Source organism: Danio aesculapii, chromosome 22, assembly GCF_903798145.1.
Source record: "Danio aesculapii chromosome 22, fDanAes4.1, whole genome shotgun sequence".
NCBI classification, from domain to species: domain Eukaryota; kingdom Metazoa; phylum Chordata; class Actinopteri; order Cypriniformes; family Danionidae; genus Danio; species Danio aesculapii.
Window position 1 is genome coordinate 3,314,601 of NC_079456.1, and position 19,035 is coordinate 3,333,635.

The following is a 19,035-nucleotide window of genomic DNA, read 5'->3' on the forward strand; positions in this document are numbered from 1 at the left end:
GTTTTAAAAAGCTATAATAAACAACATTTATGCACAACATCAATTCATGCATAAAAACATGAACTATTAAACATGTTATTGTAAGGATGTAAGGAAGACAATTAAACCATGTTGCTAAATAGTTAATAAATGTTAATTTCGTCAAACGTTTTTTTAGATTGGCTATAGCTTTATATAGACAAGTAGTGAAAATGAGGACTTGTTTAAAAGTATTTTAGATCCACAACAGCATAAATCAGTGAATCTTTCAGTGAGCTTTTGAAATTTAAGACATTTTAAGAAAAAAATAAAAGTTTTCCCCTTTGAACACAATATATTTTATTTTGACAAACATATAAAATATTTTGAAGCAGTAAACATGTCAAGCCGCTCTCTTCATTAGTGTCAAAAACACAGATATCTTCACAATTTAAAATAACATCGTTGGATATTGTTTTTTCTGCTGGAGATAATGTCCTGAAAAATCCTACACATACCTTAGGAACGGTATAGCTGAAAATGTTGGCAGTTTTAAAACCTTGACTTTTCCAAATCGTGGCATACCTTGAAAATGGTTATCATCCCATGCCTATAGCTAAGTTTCTCTATACAGTATGTTAGTTTGTTTCATTCTACTGTCTGTATATTTATACATGTAACTTAATAAGCAACTTTGCCAGTTTTAAGGTGTTGAGATTCTTTATCCATGATGATAACAACTTTAATGGAGTCAGATAAAAATTAATTTAAACACGCCATCCTTCAACTGCTTTCAGTTTTCCATTGTCAGTTCAGGATGGTGGCGTAAGCTTCAAGCCTTACAAGCATCTCCCTCCAATGAGTCCAAAAAAAAACCTTGTCACGTCCTGATTACCTGGCAAATATCAGACAGCAAAATGTAGTTTTGTGTGGTCGGAGTAGCCAGTGTGGGCTGTTTCTTTTGTATAATAAAGGATGTGCGCATCAGAAGAAGAAATGCAATGTGGTGGTAGGGATGGCTGACGTGAAACTGACGTTTTGACACAGTATTGAGATCCTGAAGCGCAAATGTTACGAAACTGCACCGAAGCATGATCCGAAACACCCAGGTCACGTGACTAAAGTGTTTCGAAACACCTGGTCACTTGACTAAAGTGTTTCGAAACACCTGGTCACGTGACTAAAGTGTTTCGAAACACCTGGTCACTTGACTAAAGTGTTTCGAAACACCTGGTCACGTGACTAAAGTGTTTCGAAACACCTGGTCACGTGACTAAAGTGTTTCGAAACACCTGGTCACGTGACTAAAGTGTTTCGAAACACCCTGGTCACGTGACTAAAGTGTTTCGAAACACCCAGGTCACGTGACTAAAGTGTGTCGAAACACCTGGTCACGTGACTAAAGTGTTTCGAAACACCTGGTCACATGACTAAAGTGTTTCGAAACACCCTGGTCACGTGACTAAATTGTTTCGAAACACCCTGGTCACGTGACTAAAGTGTTTCGAAACAACTGGTCACGTGACTAAAGCAATTCAAAGCATCGATCAGGTCAGAATCGCTTCGAGACCTGGCGAATCTGCGTTTGACAAACAGGGTCCGAAATTTCTTCTGTCTCATATAGCCTAGCGGAACGTGCGTGTGCATGTTGTTACTAACAGGAACCCTAATCGCTTGCAGATTCTATCCTACAAAGTCGGGTGTAATACCTCAATTTGCTCAACTGTTCTTTGCTGGAGCTATTTCAGTGTAAGATATAAAAATGACCACTAGGTGTCAGCGTAGAGTGGGGTTTCGAAACGTTTCGAAGCTTCGACACATTTGCTCTGACCGTTTCAGTGTTTCATAAAGCCTCGCTTTGCCCACCACTATGTGGTGGCAGTTAAAGGCGTGAGACACTCTTTGGGGGCGCAGATGCTCAAGACAATTTATCATGATTACCAGTGATCTAGTAGCTGCAGATTGCTTAAGGACTACAAATCCCCCATTTATGGACTACGAGACCCAGTCACACACACACAACCTGTTCCAGATCAAGACTGATTACACTGAAGCTGAAGCTGCTCAAGGACTGATTAATGCACTACATAAGGAGCACAAACACTGGGGCTGAGGCTGTCTTCTGTTTTAGTGACACTACAACGTGGTTTCCTTTGTCTTGTTTTGTCATGTTTTTGATCCGCCCCTTGTTTTATTCCTGTCTGCTGCCTGCCTTCTGACCATCTGCCTGTGTCTCTTACTATGACTCTGGATTGCCCATGTACATCTGTTTGTTCCTGTGTTGACCATTGCTTACCTGACATTGCTCAGACAAGCAGAAAACAATCAGTGTGTGTGTAAAACTCTTAACCAGATTACAGATGAAGAAACGTCATCTAAAGCTTTGACAGCAGCTTCATTGTAGGAGTCAGATCAGCTTATAGATGGAGTTCCTCACCAAACATGATCTGAAGCTTTTATTATTGTAGACATCTGTCATTTTGCTATATCATATAATTATGCAAATTATCAAAATGCAAAGCTTATGTTGTTATATCATGTTGAGTTTTCTTATGCATATTCATCACCTGTAATTGCTCATTTTTATTCATTAGAGGTTTTTCAGCATGTGGCTACAGTTTGTGTCTGTTCAGGAAAGAGAAACTTTACAGTTTTAAGATATAAACTAAGATTTATTGAACTTGTTCTTTGTGATTTCTAAAACTGGATATCAACAATTTAATAGACCAATTACCATGTTTGTAAACATTCAGGATGCGCGCGCAGCGAGGTGGCAGAAATAAAACAGGAGCGCTTGCATTTACAGCAAGGGAATGACATCCGATACGGTACAGAGTTTGTTGTTGTCTTGGAAATAAGTTCTATTGATTACATATTATATATATTATTTACATAATGCTTTCGGCGTATTATAACAGCTCGTCGCACAGTGATAAGCACAGTGATTCGGCAAAATTAACGTTAACGTGAGTGGCGTTCGTCTGATAGCGTCATTTGCGATAGCACCCTCCCAATGAATATTGGATACGACGAAATGACCAAGCATCCAGCCCCAAATATACTATCTCATTAAAGCTCCAAGTGATTTTACAAGAGAGAAGTTAAAGGTCTACAAGTTTTTGGATGCTAACAATGTTGTTCTGTGTGGTCACGTGCCAGAAATAATGCTCCATGATGACCAGATTCAACACTATGTAGTGCTAAAAACTGTGGTTCTGCCTAGCCAAAGACAAGGAAAGAAGACAGAACTATACAAGGCCTGAGTTATTAATCATCAACAATCATCACCTGTACGGCAGGGTATGTGAACTTACACATAGAGGTAAAGTTAGTTTTATATTCGCACATTCAGACTTTCTCCTTAATAATATAATTTCATAAAAGTATTATTTGCAAACTCTAAATAGCGAAATCATATTAGCAGTCAATGACTATCAAAGTACAACGTTGTTCACAGTCAAATAAGTGTGGTCTATTTATAAACTAATTTCGAGAGGATCACGTGCTTATGATCAACATGGCTGGCTCCTCATTAGCTCCGTAATCTGACCCATTAGATGATTACGGAAGCATTATAAATAACCAGAGTTTTTCACTCCAGTTATCTTCGTCTTGAAGCTTCCCCTCCTTCCACCCCTACTTCCTCCCCCTTTTTCCGATAGGGCGACACAGTGGCCCAGTGGCTAGCACTGTTGCCTCACAGCAAGAACACCGCTGGTCCAACCTCCTATCGGGCTGGTTGGTGTTTCTGTGCGGAGTTTACATGTTCTCCCCGTGTTCGCGTGAGTTTCCTCCGGGTCCCCCGGTTTCCTCCCACCGTCCAAAAACATAAACAATAGCCAATCGACTAAACCAAATTATCACCGAAAACTAAACTAGTTTAAACTTCTCACGCGGCGACAAGCAGGGGAGTCCTCGAGACCTACCTGAGCTCGAACTCCGCTCTCGCCCCTCTAACGGGAGGGAGCCCCGGGCTCGAGGATATTACGAGCTCAGGGCTCTCTCCCGGGACAGCATGCCAAATACGCTTTATTGATTATCAGCTAAGTGTGAACTCTTTAAACAGTGTTAATGTTGTTTTCAAGTCACACTTGCAGGTTATTTCAGACCGAATATTCAAAGTGCCGAGGTAAACAATATAGGGAGTGTGTCACAAGTCGTTACGTCACCACAATATCCTCCAGAGTTTTATGTAATTTCAGGTGTATAATGTTTCTTTAACTGCAGTTGCAGCAGTTTCACTTTCATTTTGCAACATTTCATTATGTAGTTCCTGATGTTTCATTTTTAATTTTTTGACTTTACTTGTAGTTTGGCAGTTTCACTTTCATTCTGCAAGAAATACTTTTAACTGCAGTTTGTCGGTTTCACTTTCATTTTGTAATTTTCGGTGTTTAATTTTTTTTTCAACTTTGCAGTTCGGCAGTTTTACTTTCATTCTGCAACATTTCATTATGTTATTTCAGATGTTTCATTTTTACTTGGAACTCAGTTCGTCAGTTTCACTTTCATTATGTAATTTCAGGTTTCATTTATATTTATTTATTTTACTTTAACTGCAGTTCAGCAGTTTCACTTTCATTCTGCAACATTTCATTGTCATTTAAGTAAATGCACTGTTCACTGAGAAAGATTGCAATCAAGCCTTGGAGTACTAACATGAAATAATTTATATTAAGGCAAGAACAGATTTTAAACCTTTAAAATGTTTAATAACAAAACGAACAGTAAGACGATAATAAAACATCCCCAAATCAAAAGTAATCCTTGAGCTTTATGCATTGAATAAATTGATTCATGTGGCCTTAACAAATATGTAAATCGTTTCCCAAAAGAGAAAAAAATCTTACTATATTACAAAACAGTTTGCATGTTCTCCCCGTGTTGGCGTTGGTTTCCTCCGGGTGCTTTGGTTTCCCCCACAGTCCACAGACATGCGCTATAGATGGATTGGGTAAGCTAAATTTTCCGTAGTGTCTGTGTGTAAATGAGAGTGTATGGGTATTTTTCAGTGATAGGTTGCAGCTGGAAGAGCATTCGCTGCGTAAAATATATGCTGGATAAGTTGGTGGTTCATTCCGCTGTGGTGACCCCAGATTAATAAAGGGACTACGCCGTAAAGAAAATTCATGAATGACACCAGAGGGTTTATGTGGAGTTCGGGGGGGTTATAGACCACAATCTTTGATTAAATAAGCTTTACAATGACATTAAACAGAAAGAATGAAGCTTGACCAGCTGCAGCAGCACATTGGTAAATTATTGACCTCCAACTCTCTCTCTTAATAATCCTTATTACCTGCATCTCCCCAAATATTTCATCTTTTGCCCTTTTCTCATGATTATATGTGCCTTTACAGTTTTTAAAAGTAACTAATAAACATTAATTCACCTCACACGATTGGCATGGCTTCTCTACGGTAGCGGTTTTTTGATCCCCCTTCGCTCCCGCCTTGTCGCGATGACGTCAGCACTGACGCGTTCATTCAGCGTCGAGTCTCCAGAGCTGAGGTGAGTCGTTGACGCTTTTTCTCGTGTTTACACAACAATAAAACACACTTTACAGTTTATTAAAGCGACAATCTGCGACTAGTTTCTGCATTGAGTTCACCTCTATCTGTGTGTCTGCTGACCAAAACAATACAGCAGGCAGAGAGCAGCTCTGAGAGAATAATATGAGCTCAGTGTTTGTGTTTTTCTACATCGTGTATGAATATTTTTACGATTGTATGAGTAACATCGCAAACAATGATCTGTAATGGGATATAATTGGAATATGTGGCGGTAGATGAAGTTTCATACACTAATTCTTTGTGGTGCTGTTGGTTTTTGTAAAGTTAATACGATTTCCCAGTTACAAAGCACATGGATGTTGCAACTGCTTATAATCATTCATTCGTTTTCTTTTCGGCTTTGACCGTATGTTAATCAGAGGTCGTCACCGCGGAATGAACCGCCAACTTATTCAGCATATGTTTTACGCTGTGGATGCCCTTCCAGCTGCAACCCATAACTGGGAAACACCCATACACTCTCATTTACACACACTACAGTCAATTTAGCTCACCCAGTTCCAGTGTACCACATGTCTTTGGAATTGAGGGGGAAATCGGAGGAAACCCATGCGAACACGGGGAGAGCATGCAAACTCTTCACAGATATGGCAACTGGGGCTCGAACCAGCGACCTTCTTGCAATGAGGCGATTGTGCTACCCACTGCGCCACAGTGACACCCGTCTTATAATCTAATTACTTTAATCTTTTAAACTGTTGATTTTTACTGCACAAAATGAACTTAATTTGGTAAACCAGAGTAATTAGTTTATCCTGCAAACACTTGTATAATGGGGTCCGTTCTTCGTACGTCGCTTAAATGATCTAAGATGATTTGGCAGATCCTGGATCTGTTAATCTTGATAATTTATCTCTGGCTAATTTGGTTCTTCAAACAAGTTCGCGAATCAGATTAAAATCCAGCTAATTGAGTTATCCACGCATAAAGAACGGACCCCTGGTTTGCTGCTGATCCTGATGGCTGTTTAATGAGTGTTTATAGTCTGAGGCTCATCAATATTATCAGAGCTGCTGAAATCCACTTTATTTTAAGTCAGTAGATTTTTATTTTACCTCATTCATCATACTGATGTCTTCACATTTACTAATTTCCACATTAACTACCTCGATGATTTATTTTGTTTACATTTTTCTGTTTTACTCTTTTGTGTGTGTGTGTGTGTGTGTGTGTGTGTGTGTGTGTGTGTGTGTGTGTGTGTGTGTGTGAAGGACAGTGAGAAGATGAGTGATCCAGAACCCTGCAGAATTAAACAGGAAGAGACTGTAGCACAAATAGGTTTGTGTTTATTCATTATTCATCAGTCACTGAGTGCAAACATGGATACACGGACACTAGAGTATTTCAAAGTTATGTAGATCAGCTGGTCTGTTTATGAGCTGGCATATAAGCGGTCCGCTGATGGATTTACTGATCTACGCAGATTTAAAACACTCTAGTGCAGGGGTGGGCAAACTCGGTCCTGGAGGGCCGGTGTCCTGCACAGTTTAGCTCCAACTCTGATCAAACACACCTGCTTATAGATAGTTAGTGATCTTGAAGACTCTGATTAGCATGTTCAGGTGTGTTTGAGTAGAGTTAAAGCTAAACTATGCAGGACACCGGCCCTCCAGGACCGAGTTTGCCCACCCCTGCTCTAGTGTCTGTGTATCTGCATCACTTGGGCCGGTTGCACCAGCAGTGCATAAGTTAAAATGTAGCCTAGTTGTGACTTAAAGGGACGCTAAGGCTGCGTCCGAAACCGCATACTTCCATAATGTATAGTACGCTAAAATCAGTATGCAAGGCGAGTAGTATGCCTGAATTCCTAGAATTCGAAAGTCAGTATGCGAGAAGTGACTTACTACTCCCGGCAAGATTCTGAAGTGCGCATCCCATGCACGCTGCGCTATCCCTTGATGCCCCGCGAGATAATTAATGAATGGGAGTGAAGCGACGCAACTGACGCAGGTAGGTCACGTGATGATGACAAAATGGCGGATGTAGTACATTCGAATTTCATTCATACTGCTCGCATTCATACTGAATAGAACGCACTTTTCTAATGACCGAGTAGTACGTAGGCAGTTTCGGACGCAGCCTAAGTTACAATTTGCGCGCTACTAAATATTTTTGTGTTGCACCACTGAACTTAGTTTAAATGTAACGCTACGTTATTTTCAAGGAGTGTTTTGTGTTAATTGTGTCCACCAATTAAAACGAGAGTTTCTTCATTACTGAGTTCTTCTCCCAGCTCTTTTCTCTTTCATGTGTAGGATATAAAACATTCAAGTTTAATGTTTTGAGAACGTTGTGTGTATTTCGAATGCACAGTGTTATATAGATGCTTTAGTTGTGGAATTTTAAAACAGTTTAACGATTTAGATACTTTTTATTGGATGTTACGTCATTTAATGCGACTACACATGACTTTACGGAGAGCTTACGACCTACTAATTACTGTTTGCCGTAAGAACATAGTGTGCAACTGAAGTGAGAACACATTTAGTTACAAACTTGCTAGTAGTTACTAAGCCCCTAGTGTGGACTTTAGGTTACAGTTTACAGCTGCGGTCACACCGGGCTTTTCCTCCCCTAGACTTCCATTCATACACACGCGAATGCGTCAGACCGGAAACGCAGGGTCATGCTTTAAGTTTCTTATGTCGCTACGGTGCAAAGTTCAAGTTTGGTGAACTCTGACCTGCGAATTCGCATCACTTGACTGCGTGAGACCAATCGAGGATTAAAACAGGACCTCTCTGGACAGAAATTTAAAACATGGAGCAATCACTTGCTTTTTTCAATGTCTAATCATCTTGTTTAATCCCGCCCCTTTTCGCAGTGCCGCACGACAAAATTTCGCACACACAAAGCCCAGTGTGACCATAGCTTTAAAAAGAGCTTACGAACAGCTGGTGCAACCCTACCCTGATTACTTCACATCCAATCGCAGTCATTTCTGTTGAGCACATGAACACAATGACCAATCAGCTGTGTTTTAAGCCGCCTTTCCACTGCACATGACAAGCGACAGACCGGAAGTCGTTCATTTCCAATGGAGAGTAGTCCGGGAGCTGCATGGAATTTCGATCATCTCTGTATGCAGAAAATTCAGATGCAATTTGAGCTGCGGATATGTTGAAATATCCTGCGACTAGACTGTATGCGACCGGATGTAATGTATTCCAGTGTTGTCTAAAGCTGGATTTATACTTTCGCCTGACGCCGCATCGTGCACCTCTGCTGACTTCGCGCGCACCTCACGAAATGGACAAGGCGTTTATACTTTCCACATTCACCATTGTGATATTTAAAACGACAGGCGGCGGTCAAAAGAAACCCACCGTAAAATCAGACGGATAAACAGAGAAGTAGGAAGTTTCCGGAACTACGTCATATCATCAATATTCAGTATTTTAAAACTAATTATTTTTATTATTTTTATAAAGTATTTTAATGATTATAAGGATTTTTAGAACCATTCAAGATTTTTAAAATCAAACGTTGATGCAGCACTTGCTTTTGTTCATATCTCGGGCAGTTTTACCCATTAAAGTTTATGAACATGACATTATGAGGCTCTACACATTTAATTTTATTATAAGAATAAGCAAAAAACAAACAAAAGTACACTAACTAAAAAATACAGATGTTTTTTTTTTTTAGATTTAGCCCGCTCCACAGTTCACACATTACTGTCTGGCTAGTTTTGTCCTTTTCTTATGCTAAAAAGGCAATAAAGGTCCAACATTCTTGACTATTATCACCAATAAAGCCTAGAAAAACAAGGCATCAGTATGTTGTAAACTGATAGGTTCAAATATTCCTTTCCAGTTATCAAAGTTATAATTTGTTCCTTAATTATAGTTTTGAAACTATTAAAATGTTTTAAAATCGAAATTGCAATATATAAATCAGTGTAAAAACCTATGAATGATGGAAAACATATTCTGTAATTGTGTTTCTGGGTCTCCACTTTTGCCATGGCCTCTTTTGGTTTTAACAAACTTATCCTTCGGGTTTTTCCAAACCTTTTAACAAAAAACGCTCTCCTTTTCCACTGCTGTTGCAATTTCTAACCAAGAATTATTGATCATTAGGTTATCTCTATGATCATGGATCATAAAGATGTCTGTACAGTTGTTGTGTTTCAAAATCTCTTCAAAGTGTTTTATATTCAACTCAAATCAAACCTGGCGCCGCGCGCACTGTTTAAGTCTCAACAAAAACATGCGCACCGCCAGCCGAAATCATGTCATGCACACCCAAAGTGAACCTCCGCAAACGCAGCGATGACGTCACATTCGCCACGCACACTCAATCGGACGCGTCAAGTATAAACCAGGCTTAAGCTGGTGCGTGCACGCAAGAAGATTTTTTACGTTATTTTTTGAATCAGGAAAAAGGTCTAAATTAAAAAAAAACATTTCTATTCATAAATGAGTGATTAAAAGTATTATTTTATTTATGTTGTCTCCACAATCCCTCCAAACCTTTTTGCGGTTTATGAGTTTCTAGTATGCATTTATTCAACCATGGTGAACAGACGGAGAATAAAGGCTCTTGCTTTTGCACTTCTTTATTTCGGACATTGCGACAACAGCTTCTCTCCAATGGTGCACGACAAAACTGAAAATTTTGTGTGACATCCACAAGGGGGCGTATTCTGACAGTCCTGTGCAAATGTTGTGTGCAGTAAAAGGCGGCTTAAGTACAGACTCAACAGCTGCTCAAATGTTAGCGGGAAATGGATCGTTTTTAAAATGGTCAATACTGATTGGTTCCAAAATGCAGTATTGTGGCAACACTACACTGTTGAGCCCTGCTAGAGCACCGTCTGCTGTTGATTAAATGGTTAAAAACTAGCTTCTTAAAATGTTACATGCTTGCTTAATTTTCAGATGTGATTTTGGAGGAGAGTGAAGATGAGGAGAAATATGTCCAAACTCAATCAAAGACTGCACATTTTCCAGTGGAAAGAACAGCCGTAACAGGTTTGATCTGCACTCGGTGTGGAAGGAGTTTCAAGAACAATGTCACTCTGAAGCGTCACATGATGATCCACGATGGAGAGAAACCTCACCAGTGTTCACACTGCGACAAGAGATTCATTCATTCAGGACAACTGAAAATACACGAGAGGACTCACACCGGAGAGAAACCTTACCAGTGTTCACACTGCGAGAAAAGTTTCAGTGATTCAGGAAACCTGAAAAAACATGAGAGGATTCACACAGGAGAGAAACCGTTTCACTGCACCAATTGTGGGAAGAATTTCAGACATTTATCTTCTCTACAAAGACACACACAACAGATTCACAGTAAGTCGATCATCTAATGATCCGTTCCTTCAAGGTCATATTATTTAGGATAACCCTGGAGTTGATCAAACATATTAAGTGTGTATGATGGGGTTTCATGTTGTCCTTTGTCTTGGGCGTGACACCAGTTGTGTTTTTTTAATAAGATCCGTGTAGTTACAAAGACTAACGCCTCGTTTCCACTAAGCGGTTCAGTTCCCTACGGTTCGGTAGTCATTCTTTGTAGGCGTGGTGTAGATCAGAAAGTAGTGATCAACCTGTTTCTTGCACAAAGAAGATTTTCAGGCCATTTACATATACTTTGCGGACTCAAGTTCATTATTTTAAATGCACAAATACACAGAGGAACTGGTGTAGATTATGACGTGAACGTCTCCGTAAAGCACAATGAAGGACACACAGCAGATTCTGTTCTTCTTCTTCTTGACTTTGGTTCATTGCTGTGTACTGTGATTATTATGGTGTCTTTAAAATGGTGGGCCTTCCTGTGTTGTCGTTTCCTTGTTTTTGTCGCACACGAATGTTACGCTTGTCTGTAAACTAATAAGCTTTCAGCAGCAAGTCTAGATCCACCCTTTATTCAATTCAATTGAATTCACCTTTATTTGTATAGCGCTTTTACAATGTAGATTGTGTCTAAGCAGCTTCACATAAAAGGTCGTAGTAAATAGGAACAGTGTAGTTCAGTTTGTAGTGTTTAAGTTCAGTTCAGTTTAGCTCAGTTCAGTGTGGTCACTACTGAGAGTCCAAATACTGAAGAGCAAATCCAACGATGCGCAGCTCTACAGATCCATAAACCTGCAAGCCAGTGGCGACAGCGGAGAGGGAAAAAACTTCACTAATTGGCGAAAGTGAAGAAGAAAAACCTTGAGAGAAACCAGGCTCAGTTGGGCACGACCATTTTAATTTCTCCGCTGGCCAAACGTCTTGTGCAGAGCTGCAGTCTCAGTGGCGAAGGCTGGAAGCTGGCCTCAGCGAAGACTCGTCTGTCTCTGGAGCGTCACAGGAATCAGTCTCATATTCTCCACTCCTACATGACCACCACAGTAGCTGCTCAGGATACGGCCTGGTCCAGGATATGGAAACCTTGGGATCATCTCATCGTTGTTCTTGGGTCGAATCAGTGACTCTGCATAGTCTGAGGGCCTCGGGAAGAGTATCCCCAGGTGGAAATGGAGAATAAAGAAAATAATTAGCATAGCTGCTGTTCATAGTGTATATAAACAAGGTGCAGAAACCTGTGTGGAAGCCCGCTAGGTGGTGCACTGAGTGTATGCTTTACTAAACAGATAGGTCTTTAATCTAGTTTTGAATTAGGAGAGTGTGTCTGAGCCTCGGACGTTATCAGGAAGGCTATTCCAGAGTTTAGGAGCTATAAATGAGAAGGCTCGACCTCCTTTACTCGACTTTGCTATTCTAGGTACTACCAGAAGCCCTAAGTTTTGAGATCTTAAAGAGCGAGTTGGATTGTAGCGAGACAGAAGGTTGGTTAGATAAACAGGAGCTCAATTATTTAAAGCTTTGTAGGTAAGAAGCAATATTTTAAATTCAATACGAAACTTAATGTGTAAGGAGGATAAAATTGGGGTGATGTGATCAAATTTTCTAGACCTGGTAAGAACCTTTAGTGCAGTGTTTCCTAACCATGGTCCTGAAGGGACACAAACAGTACATATTTTGGATGTCTTCCTTATCTGACCTATTAGCTTCAGGTTTTGGAGTCTCTTATGTTCTGAGGAGTGGATTCAGGTGTGTTTGATTAGGTAGAGGCTGAAATTGTGTAGTGTTGGTTTGCATTTAAGAACAGGGTTGGGAAACACTGCATTGTGCTAAGTATCCTTATTTAAGGGTCCTAAAATGTGGTATGGTTTGCTGTTGTGGTATTTCATGTGAGTGATGGTGCTAGCGATACACTGTAAAAAGTTCATTGCCTTTTAACTGTTAAGTAAACAAATTTTCTGCATAATCCTTATAGTTAAGTCGATGGGTTTACTGACTTTAGGTAAAATCAACTTGTTGCTTTTTTAAAGTAACTAATCGCTTTTTCTAATCTCCTTCTCTGATTGTTTCATGGGTTTGCCAGCAGAAGACCGCTGTGCCGTCCTTTATGTAATTTAGAACCTAAGAAGTGAGATCCAAATCTAACCCTACCCTTAAAAATCTCCAAATTGGAAAAAAGGTTGGTTGGTTTGTTCGTTGTACAACCCCAAATCAAAAAAAGTTGTGACAGTATGGAAAACACACACAAAAAAGTAGAGGTTTCTAAATATACTTTGACTTGTATTTCATTGCAAACAGAACCACAAACATTATTTAATGTGTTCCTCATGATATTTTTTTATTTAATTATTTATTTATATTTTCAAAATAAATGCATATCTCAATTTTGGTTCTCGCAACACTTTTCAAAAATTGTTGGGACAGGAGCAGTTTAGGGCTTGTAAATTAATGAAATTATGTGATTGGAAACAGGTGATGTCAACAGGTGATTATGATTTGGTACAAAAGTAACATCCAAGAAAGGTCTAGTCCTTTAGGAGCAAAGATGGGCAGACGAAAAACGATTTAAATGTTTAAAAAACTGTTCCTCAAAGAAAGATTTGGATATTTCATCTTCAGCAGTGCATAACGTCTCACTTCTCCACAGACAATGCAAAACCACATTCTTCCCACATTACAAAGTATTGACTGCAGAAAAAAGGGCATACAGGTACTTGACTGGCCTGCCTGCAGTCCCGACCTGTCTCCAATAGAGATTGTGTGGTGCATTTTGAAGTGCAAAATGTGACAATGAAGACCCCGTACTGTTGCCCATCTTAAGACTTGTTTTCAGAAAGAATAGGACAAAATTACACCTGAAACACTTCATCGCTTGGTGTCTTTAGTATCTAAACGTATTTTAAGTGTTGTGAACAGGAATGGCAACATTACAGAGTGGTAAATGCTTTACTGGTTCAACATTTTTGTTGCAAAAATCCAAATTGGAATACAAGTTTATTTTGAAAAAATAAAAATAATACAAATCACGAGGAACACATTAAATAATGTTTGTTGAAATGAAATACAAGTCAAAGTAAATTTGAAAATCACAACTTTCTATTTTTATTAGCTTTTTAATACTGTCCCAACTTTTTCTGATGCAATAAATCCTCAAAATTAGATCTGTTGCGTTTATGACTGAGAGAAAACCTAGACGCTCTGACTTGTGGCCTTTTTCAAAGCAGAGCACATTTGTAGTAAGTTTTGCTTTTGTGGCTTCTTTCTCCACTTGTGCGTAAAACATCAACTCGCCTGTCTTATGCAATAGGCTCTCCTCCTTTTTACTCACTTCATTCTGCTTCTTTGGCAAAATACATCTGTAGGCACGTGTTAACACCTTGTGAGTTAACTGATAGCCTGTGTGTTGCATATTTATGGAGCAAAACCTAAAAAAATACAATAATAACTAGCCTGCACAAAATTTGCTTAATTTTCAGATGTGATGGTGAAGGAGGAGAGTGAAGAACTGAGTGAAGACGAGGAGAAACATCATGTCAAAAGTGAAGATAGTGAACAGAGTATTCCAGTGAAAGCAGCAGCCATAAAAAGCTTCATCTGCACTCAGTGTGGAAACAGTTTTGGGCGCAAAAACACTCTCAATCATCACATGAGGATCCACACTGGAGAGAAACCGCACAAGTGCTCACACTGCGAGAAGAGATTCAGACGTTCAGGACACCTGAAAATACATGAGAGGACTCACACCGGAGAGAAACCGTATCACTGCACTGATTGTGGGAAGAATTTCACACAATCTTCTTCTCTACGAACGCACACAATAAACTTCCACAGCAAATGGATCAACTAATGTTCAAGCCCTTCCAGGTTGTATTATTTAGGATAATTGTGGAGATGATAAAATGTATATAATGATGAAACATGTATATATATAAGCATGACGTGGTTTTATGTTTTCCTTCGTCTTTGGAGTGTGACTATCTGTGTTTATATATGCTCAGTAAAGTCTCAAGGACTAATGTCTCGTTTCCATTGAGTGGTTCAGCCTGATCAGCTTGTGTTTTCACTGCCAACAGTGCATTTACTTTATAGGCATGGTGTGTCGAAGTTCCTGGCCTTTCCATTAATTAACCCTGATCAGTTTGGAGGGTTTTAATACCAGAAGATAGACTATTTAACATAAACTGAAAGGTCTGAGAAGTTTCCAACCCAGGCTCATTCTGAAAACGTAGTCCAGAGGACATTTCTGGAGACTGCGAATTATGTAGCCGGAGGTACGTATGGCTGCATTTCATTTTTTAAGCGAACGCTGCGGTGCGGTATGACGCTGCTCCTTTTAGCGCTTACCGGCTGACCGCTTACCTTCGTGTGGAGGGCTTTCCCACAGCAACCAGTTTGTCCGGTTAGCTCGTCCTGTACGTCGGTGGACTTGAGATGCAGAGAGGAGCTGACCACGATGATGATGACTGGGTTCGAGTCCGGGGAAGAGCGGTTCCAGAAATCAGGTGAGATTAAAACAGAATCCAAGAAATAAAGTGAAGAGGTTCATAACAGGGTGAGAATGAAGTAAAATCTGAAAAAGTGGTAAAAAATTTTTTTAAATTGGACGAGGGCTTTTCTTTTTCTGGACGGCTATTGTAAATTGTTGGGTGGGTCAATCGGTAAAATTGGTTGGGTTCAAGGAAGGAGGAGGGTGGGTCGGCCGGCCGATTGGCCAGCCGCCCAGTCAATCATTCAGCCAGTCGGACAGACAGACGTTCGTTCGACAGTTCGTTCAATTTACGTGAGAACAGTGCGGGCGCGAACGGCACTCGTGGGAGACATCTGAGAAGCGAAAAAGCGCACACAGCGGCCTCTCGCGGATTCGCGAAAACCAAAAACTGCAAAAATACGTACCTCCCGGGACGTATTTCGCGGTCTCCAGAAACGTCCTCGGGACTATGTTTTCAGAATGAGCCTGGGTTGGAAGTTTCATGTTATTGTTGGCGCTGCACACTCTGTAATAGAAGTCTGCACTGGACTTATTTTTTTTTTAGTCCCGCTCCCGCCAGTTTTATTCCGCACCCGTCCGCTCCCGCTGTATATTCAGTCTCCATTCACCCGCTGCCCGCTGAGAATAATTCTCTACCCAACCTAAATTTAGATCTGGTGTCCAAAAATCTTCCCTTCTGCAGTGCAAGCAAATGACTATACATATTTATCTCCCCGTAGGTGTTTACATACATTATCATGATGGTCTGTTCATTTTATAATATGTCACCCACTCTCCTGAAAGCCTCTCATAGGTATAGGTATTCATATGGGTATTTTACATATCCAATCAGTGCTTGATGTATAGTTATTCTCCAGCAGGCTCCTCATAGTGTTACATTTCTCTACAGGCCACTCATCTTAGACACATAGCTCAGTTTTAGCCTGGCTCAGATCATCTTAAATACATGCTTATCTGTCTTTAGTTTACATTATTTTAGAGAATAAAAAATGTAATAATCTGTAAGAGGATTCATGCTCAGTTCATGTTCTGTATTTTTCAAAACTAGATACCATACCAACTGTGGTATACTGTTTTGGCTTTTTATTACCCATTATTCATATTTGCTTCAAGTAATCATTGTTAATATAGTTTTTTATTAATCACCTTTCTATATTTTGTTAATAACATCTGTTCGCTGATGGTAATTAATAGTTACTTAAGGAAAATATCATTTTATATTGGTTGTCTATACATTTGCCTTTGAATTTTTGCAGAGTGCCCAATAAACAGCATTTCAGCTCAAATGGTTTGCTTTTATTTTTGATCCGCCTCATTACTAGGGCCAGATGGAATCTGCTGACATTTTTTGCTAATTCTGCACAGAATTTTGGTACAAATCTGCGGATTTATGCAGAATGATTGTGGGAATATCGTAACTAAAAGCTTTATATATGAAATATAAAAAAATAATACCTTTTTAACTTGTATTTAATGTTTACAATGCAAATCCAATCAGATCCACTTCATTTGGTAAACAAAGCAAGTCCCTCATATAATATCTACTATAAGACAGAAAACATTACTGTTCAAACTATATCGTAAATAAATAATTTAAACATTTTCATATTAGTCAATAATATTACTGTAATTAATTTCAAAACTGAATAAGTGGAGTTTAGTTCTAAACTAATTTCGAGAGGATCACATGCTTATGATTGCTAGCAGCTAGATCCGCATTATCCAATTCTCAATGCACCAATCAGAAGACTCCTAAGCTACTACAAATACCCTGGGTTACGTACCACCGCTATCTTCGTTTTGAGGTATCCCCCCCCATCCACCCCTACTTCTCCTTCTTCCTAGATGGGTGACACGGTGGCCCGGTGCTTAGCACTGTTGCCTCACAGCAAGAATGTCTCTGGTTACAGGCTTTACCAAACCAGTAGACGTTTCTGTGCGGAGTTAGCATTTCTCCCCGTGCTCACGTGGGTTTCCCCCGGGTTCCCCGGTTTCCTCTCTCCGTCCAAAAACTGGAGATGAAAATGCTGGAGTCAGTGAAATGTATGTTAGTTGTGAACCTCCTGAATGTAATTCTTGTATTGCATGGGGGTAACATAACCCAGAGCGCTGTCATCTAATTATTCATTTATATCTAATAATCTACTAATATTTTTGAAATTGAAGAAAACCCTCTCCAGACCTTAAGTGCTCAAAATGACTGCATGCATTTCAGTGTCTGCTATGCTTCCCTATGACTTCAAATAAGCGTGCCTCTGTTGCCTAGCAACTTCCTGCTATCAAAAACATAACATTACTTCAGACATGGCTTTCAACATAGCATATTCAGTGCCGCCAAAAAGCGTCCTTGAGAAAGTGAAAATGAAAGTGAGTCATGGACATTTACTGGTGATCTAACGTAGCCTAATTATACTTTTATAGTCAGTATTATCTAAAAGATCATATTATAGGGTGATGACCGAATTAAATATAACGATTCAAAGCTTAATTTTAATATCTCGATAGGAGATTTGAATATAAATGTGACGTGGCAATATTACGTCTTATTTGAGAATGGTCACTGTGGAAATTCTAGTAGTTATAGAAATCTTGTGGTAAGTGCGTGAAGACTTTTATTGAAGCTCGAGCACTGAAACTGCAGGAGAGCATTCGCCTCTTATGTTCTTTATTTTATAAAAAAATAGGTATGGTATGGTGTTTTCTTACCAATTTTTTTATTTGCTTCAACTAGTCAGCTATTTCCCAGTGATGGGTTGCAGCTGGAAGGGCATCCGCTGTGTAAAACATATGCTGGATAAGTTGGTGGTTCATTCCGCTGTGGCGGCCCAAGATTAATAACGGCACTAAGCCGAAAATGAATGAATGAATGAACTAGTCAGATCCATAGAATCACCTATAATTTGATAACGTTTGTTCACTGATGGGGGTAGTTACTTAATGAAAATGTTATCAAATGTTATCTGACAGCCAGGACGGATAACATTCGCCTTTTCATTTTTGTAACGCGTCTGATAAACAGTATTTCCCCGTACTCTATTTGTTTTCGTTTTATGATAACCGCCGCCTCGTCGTGATGACGTCAGCACTGACGCGTTCACTCAGCGTCGAGTCTTCAGAGCTGAGGTGAGTCGTTGACGCTTTTTCTCGTGTTTACACAACAATAAAACACACTTTACAGTTTATTAAAGCGACAATCTGCGACTAGTTTCTGCATTGAGTTCACCTCTATCTGTGTGTCTGCTGACCAAAACAATACAGCAGGCAGAGAGGAGCTCTGAGAGGACAATGTGAGTGTTTTCTATGCAAGTGTGTTCGTTTTAAATGTCTGGAGTAATAATATCGCAAAATTTGATCTGTTACTGAGGCAGAAATATGTCGTTTGACACTGGAAACCTATAAACTATTGATTTGTGCTTGTTATTTTCGAAAAGGTTTCTAGGATTTGTCAGTTTCATTATTTAGTACACCACATAGATGTGTTAGCAGTCTAATTATTATATTGATATGAATATTTACTATGTATTTAAACTATATAGATTTATATATTAATATATATATATATATATATATATATATATATATATATATATATATATATATATATATATATGTTGGTAAATTCAATTAATTTATTCTGCAAACAGTTATTCATTCATTTTGTTTTAGCTTAGTCCCTTTATTAATCTCGCCACAGTGGTCAACCGCCAACTTA

The 19,035-nt window shown here is 39.4% G+C and overlaps 2 protein-coding genes across 2 annotated transcripts in view; both read left to right on the plus strand.

Annotated features, from left to right (window-relative positions):
• Positions 1-19,035, plus strand: part of LOC130215599 (zinc finger protein OZF-like) — a 226,606-nt gene that overhangs the window by 167,033 nt on the left and 40,538 nt on the right. The window lies entirely within an intron of this gene.
• LOC130215649 (zinc finger protein 135-like) lies at positions 6,729-16,410 on the plus strand. The gene is made up of 3 exons (XM_056447492.1): positions 6,729-6,809; positions 10,415-10,834; positions 14,311-16,410. The coding sequence occupies exons 1-3, from the start codon at positions 6,755-6,757 to the stop codon at positions 14,679-14,681; spliced, it is 846 nt and encodes a 281-aa protein (XP_056303467.1). The 5' UTR covers positions 6,729-6,754; the 3' UTR covers positions 14,682-16,410.

What these genes read in the sequence shown, in the direction of transcription:
- LOC130215649 (XM_056447492.1), top strand. Translation starts at nt 6,755, where the DNA reads ATGAGTGATCCAGAACCCTGCAGAATTAAACAGGAAGAGACTGTAGCA. An exon ending in AGAGACTGTAGCACAAATAG is followed by an intron (nt 6,810 to 10,414) that starts GTTTGTGTTTAT and finishes CTTAATTTTCAG; the next exon opens with ATGTGATTTTGGAGGAGAGT. An exon ending in ACACACACAACAGATTCACA is followed by an intron (nt 10,835 to 14,310) that starts GTAAGTCGATCA and finishes CTTAATTTTCAG; the next exon opens with ATGTGATGGTGAAGGAGGAG.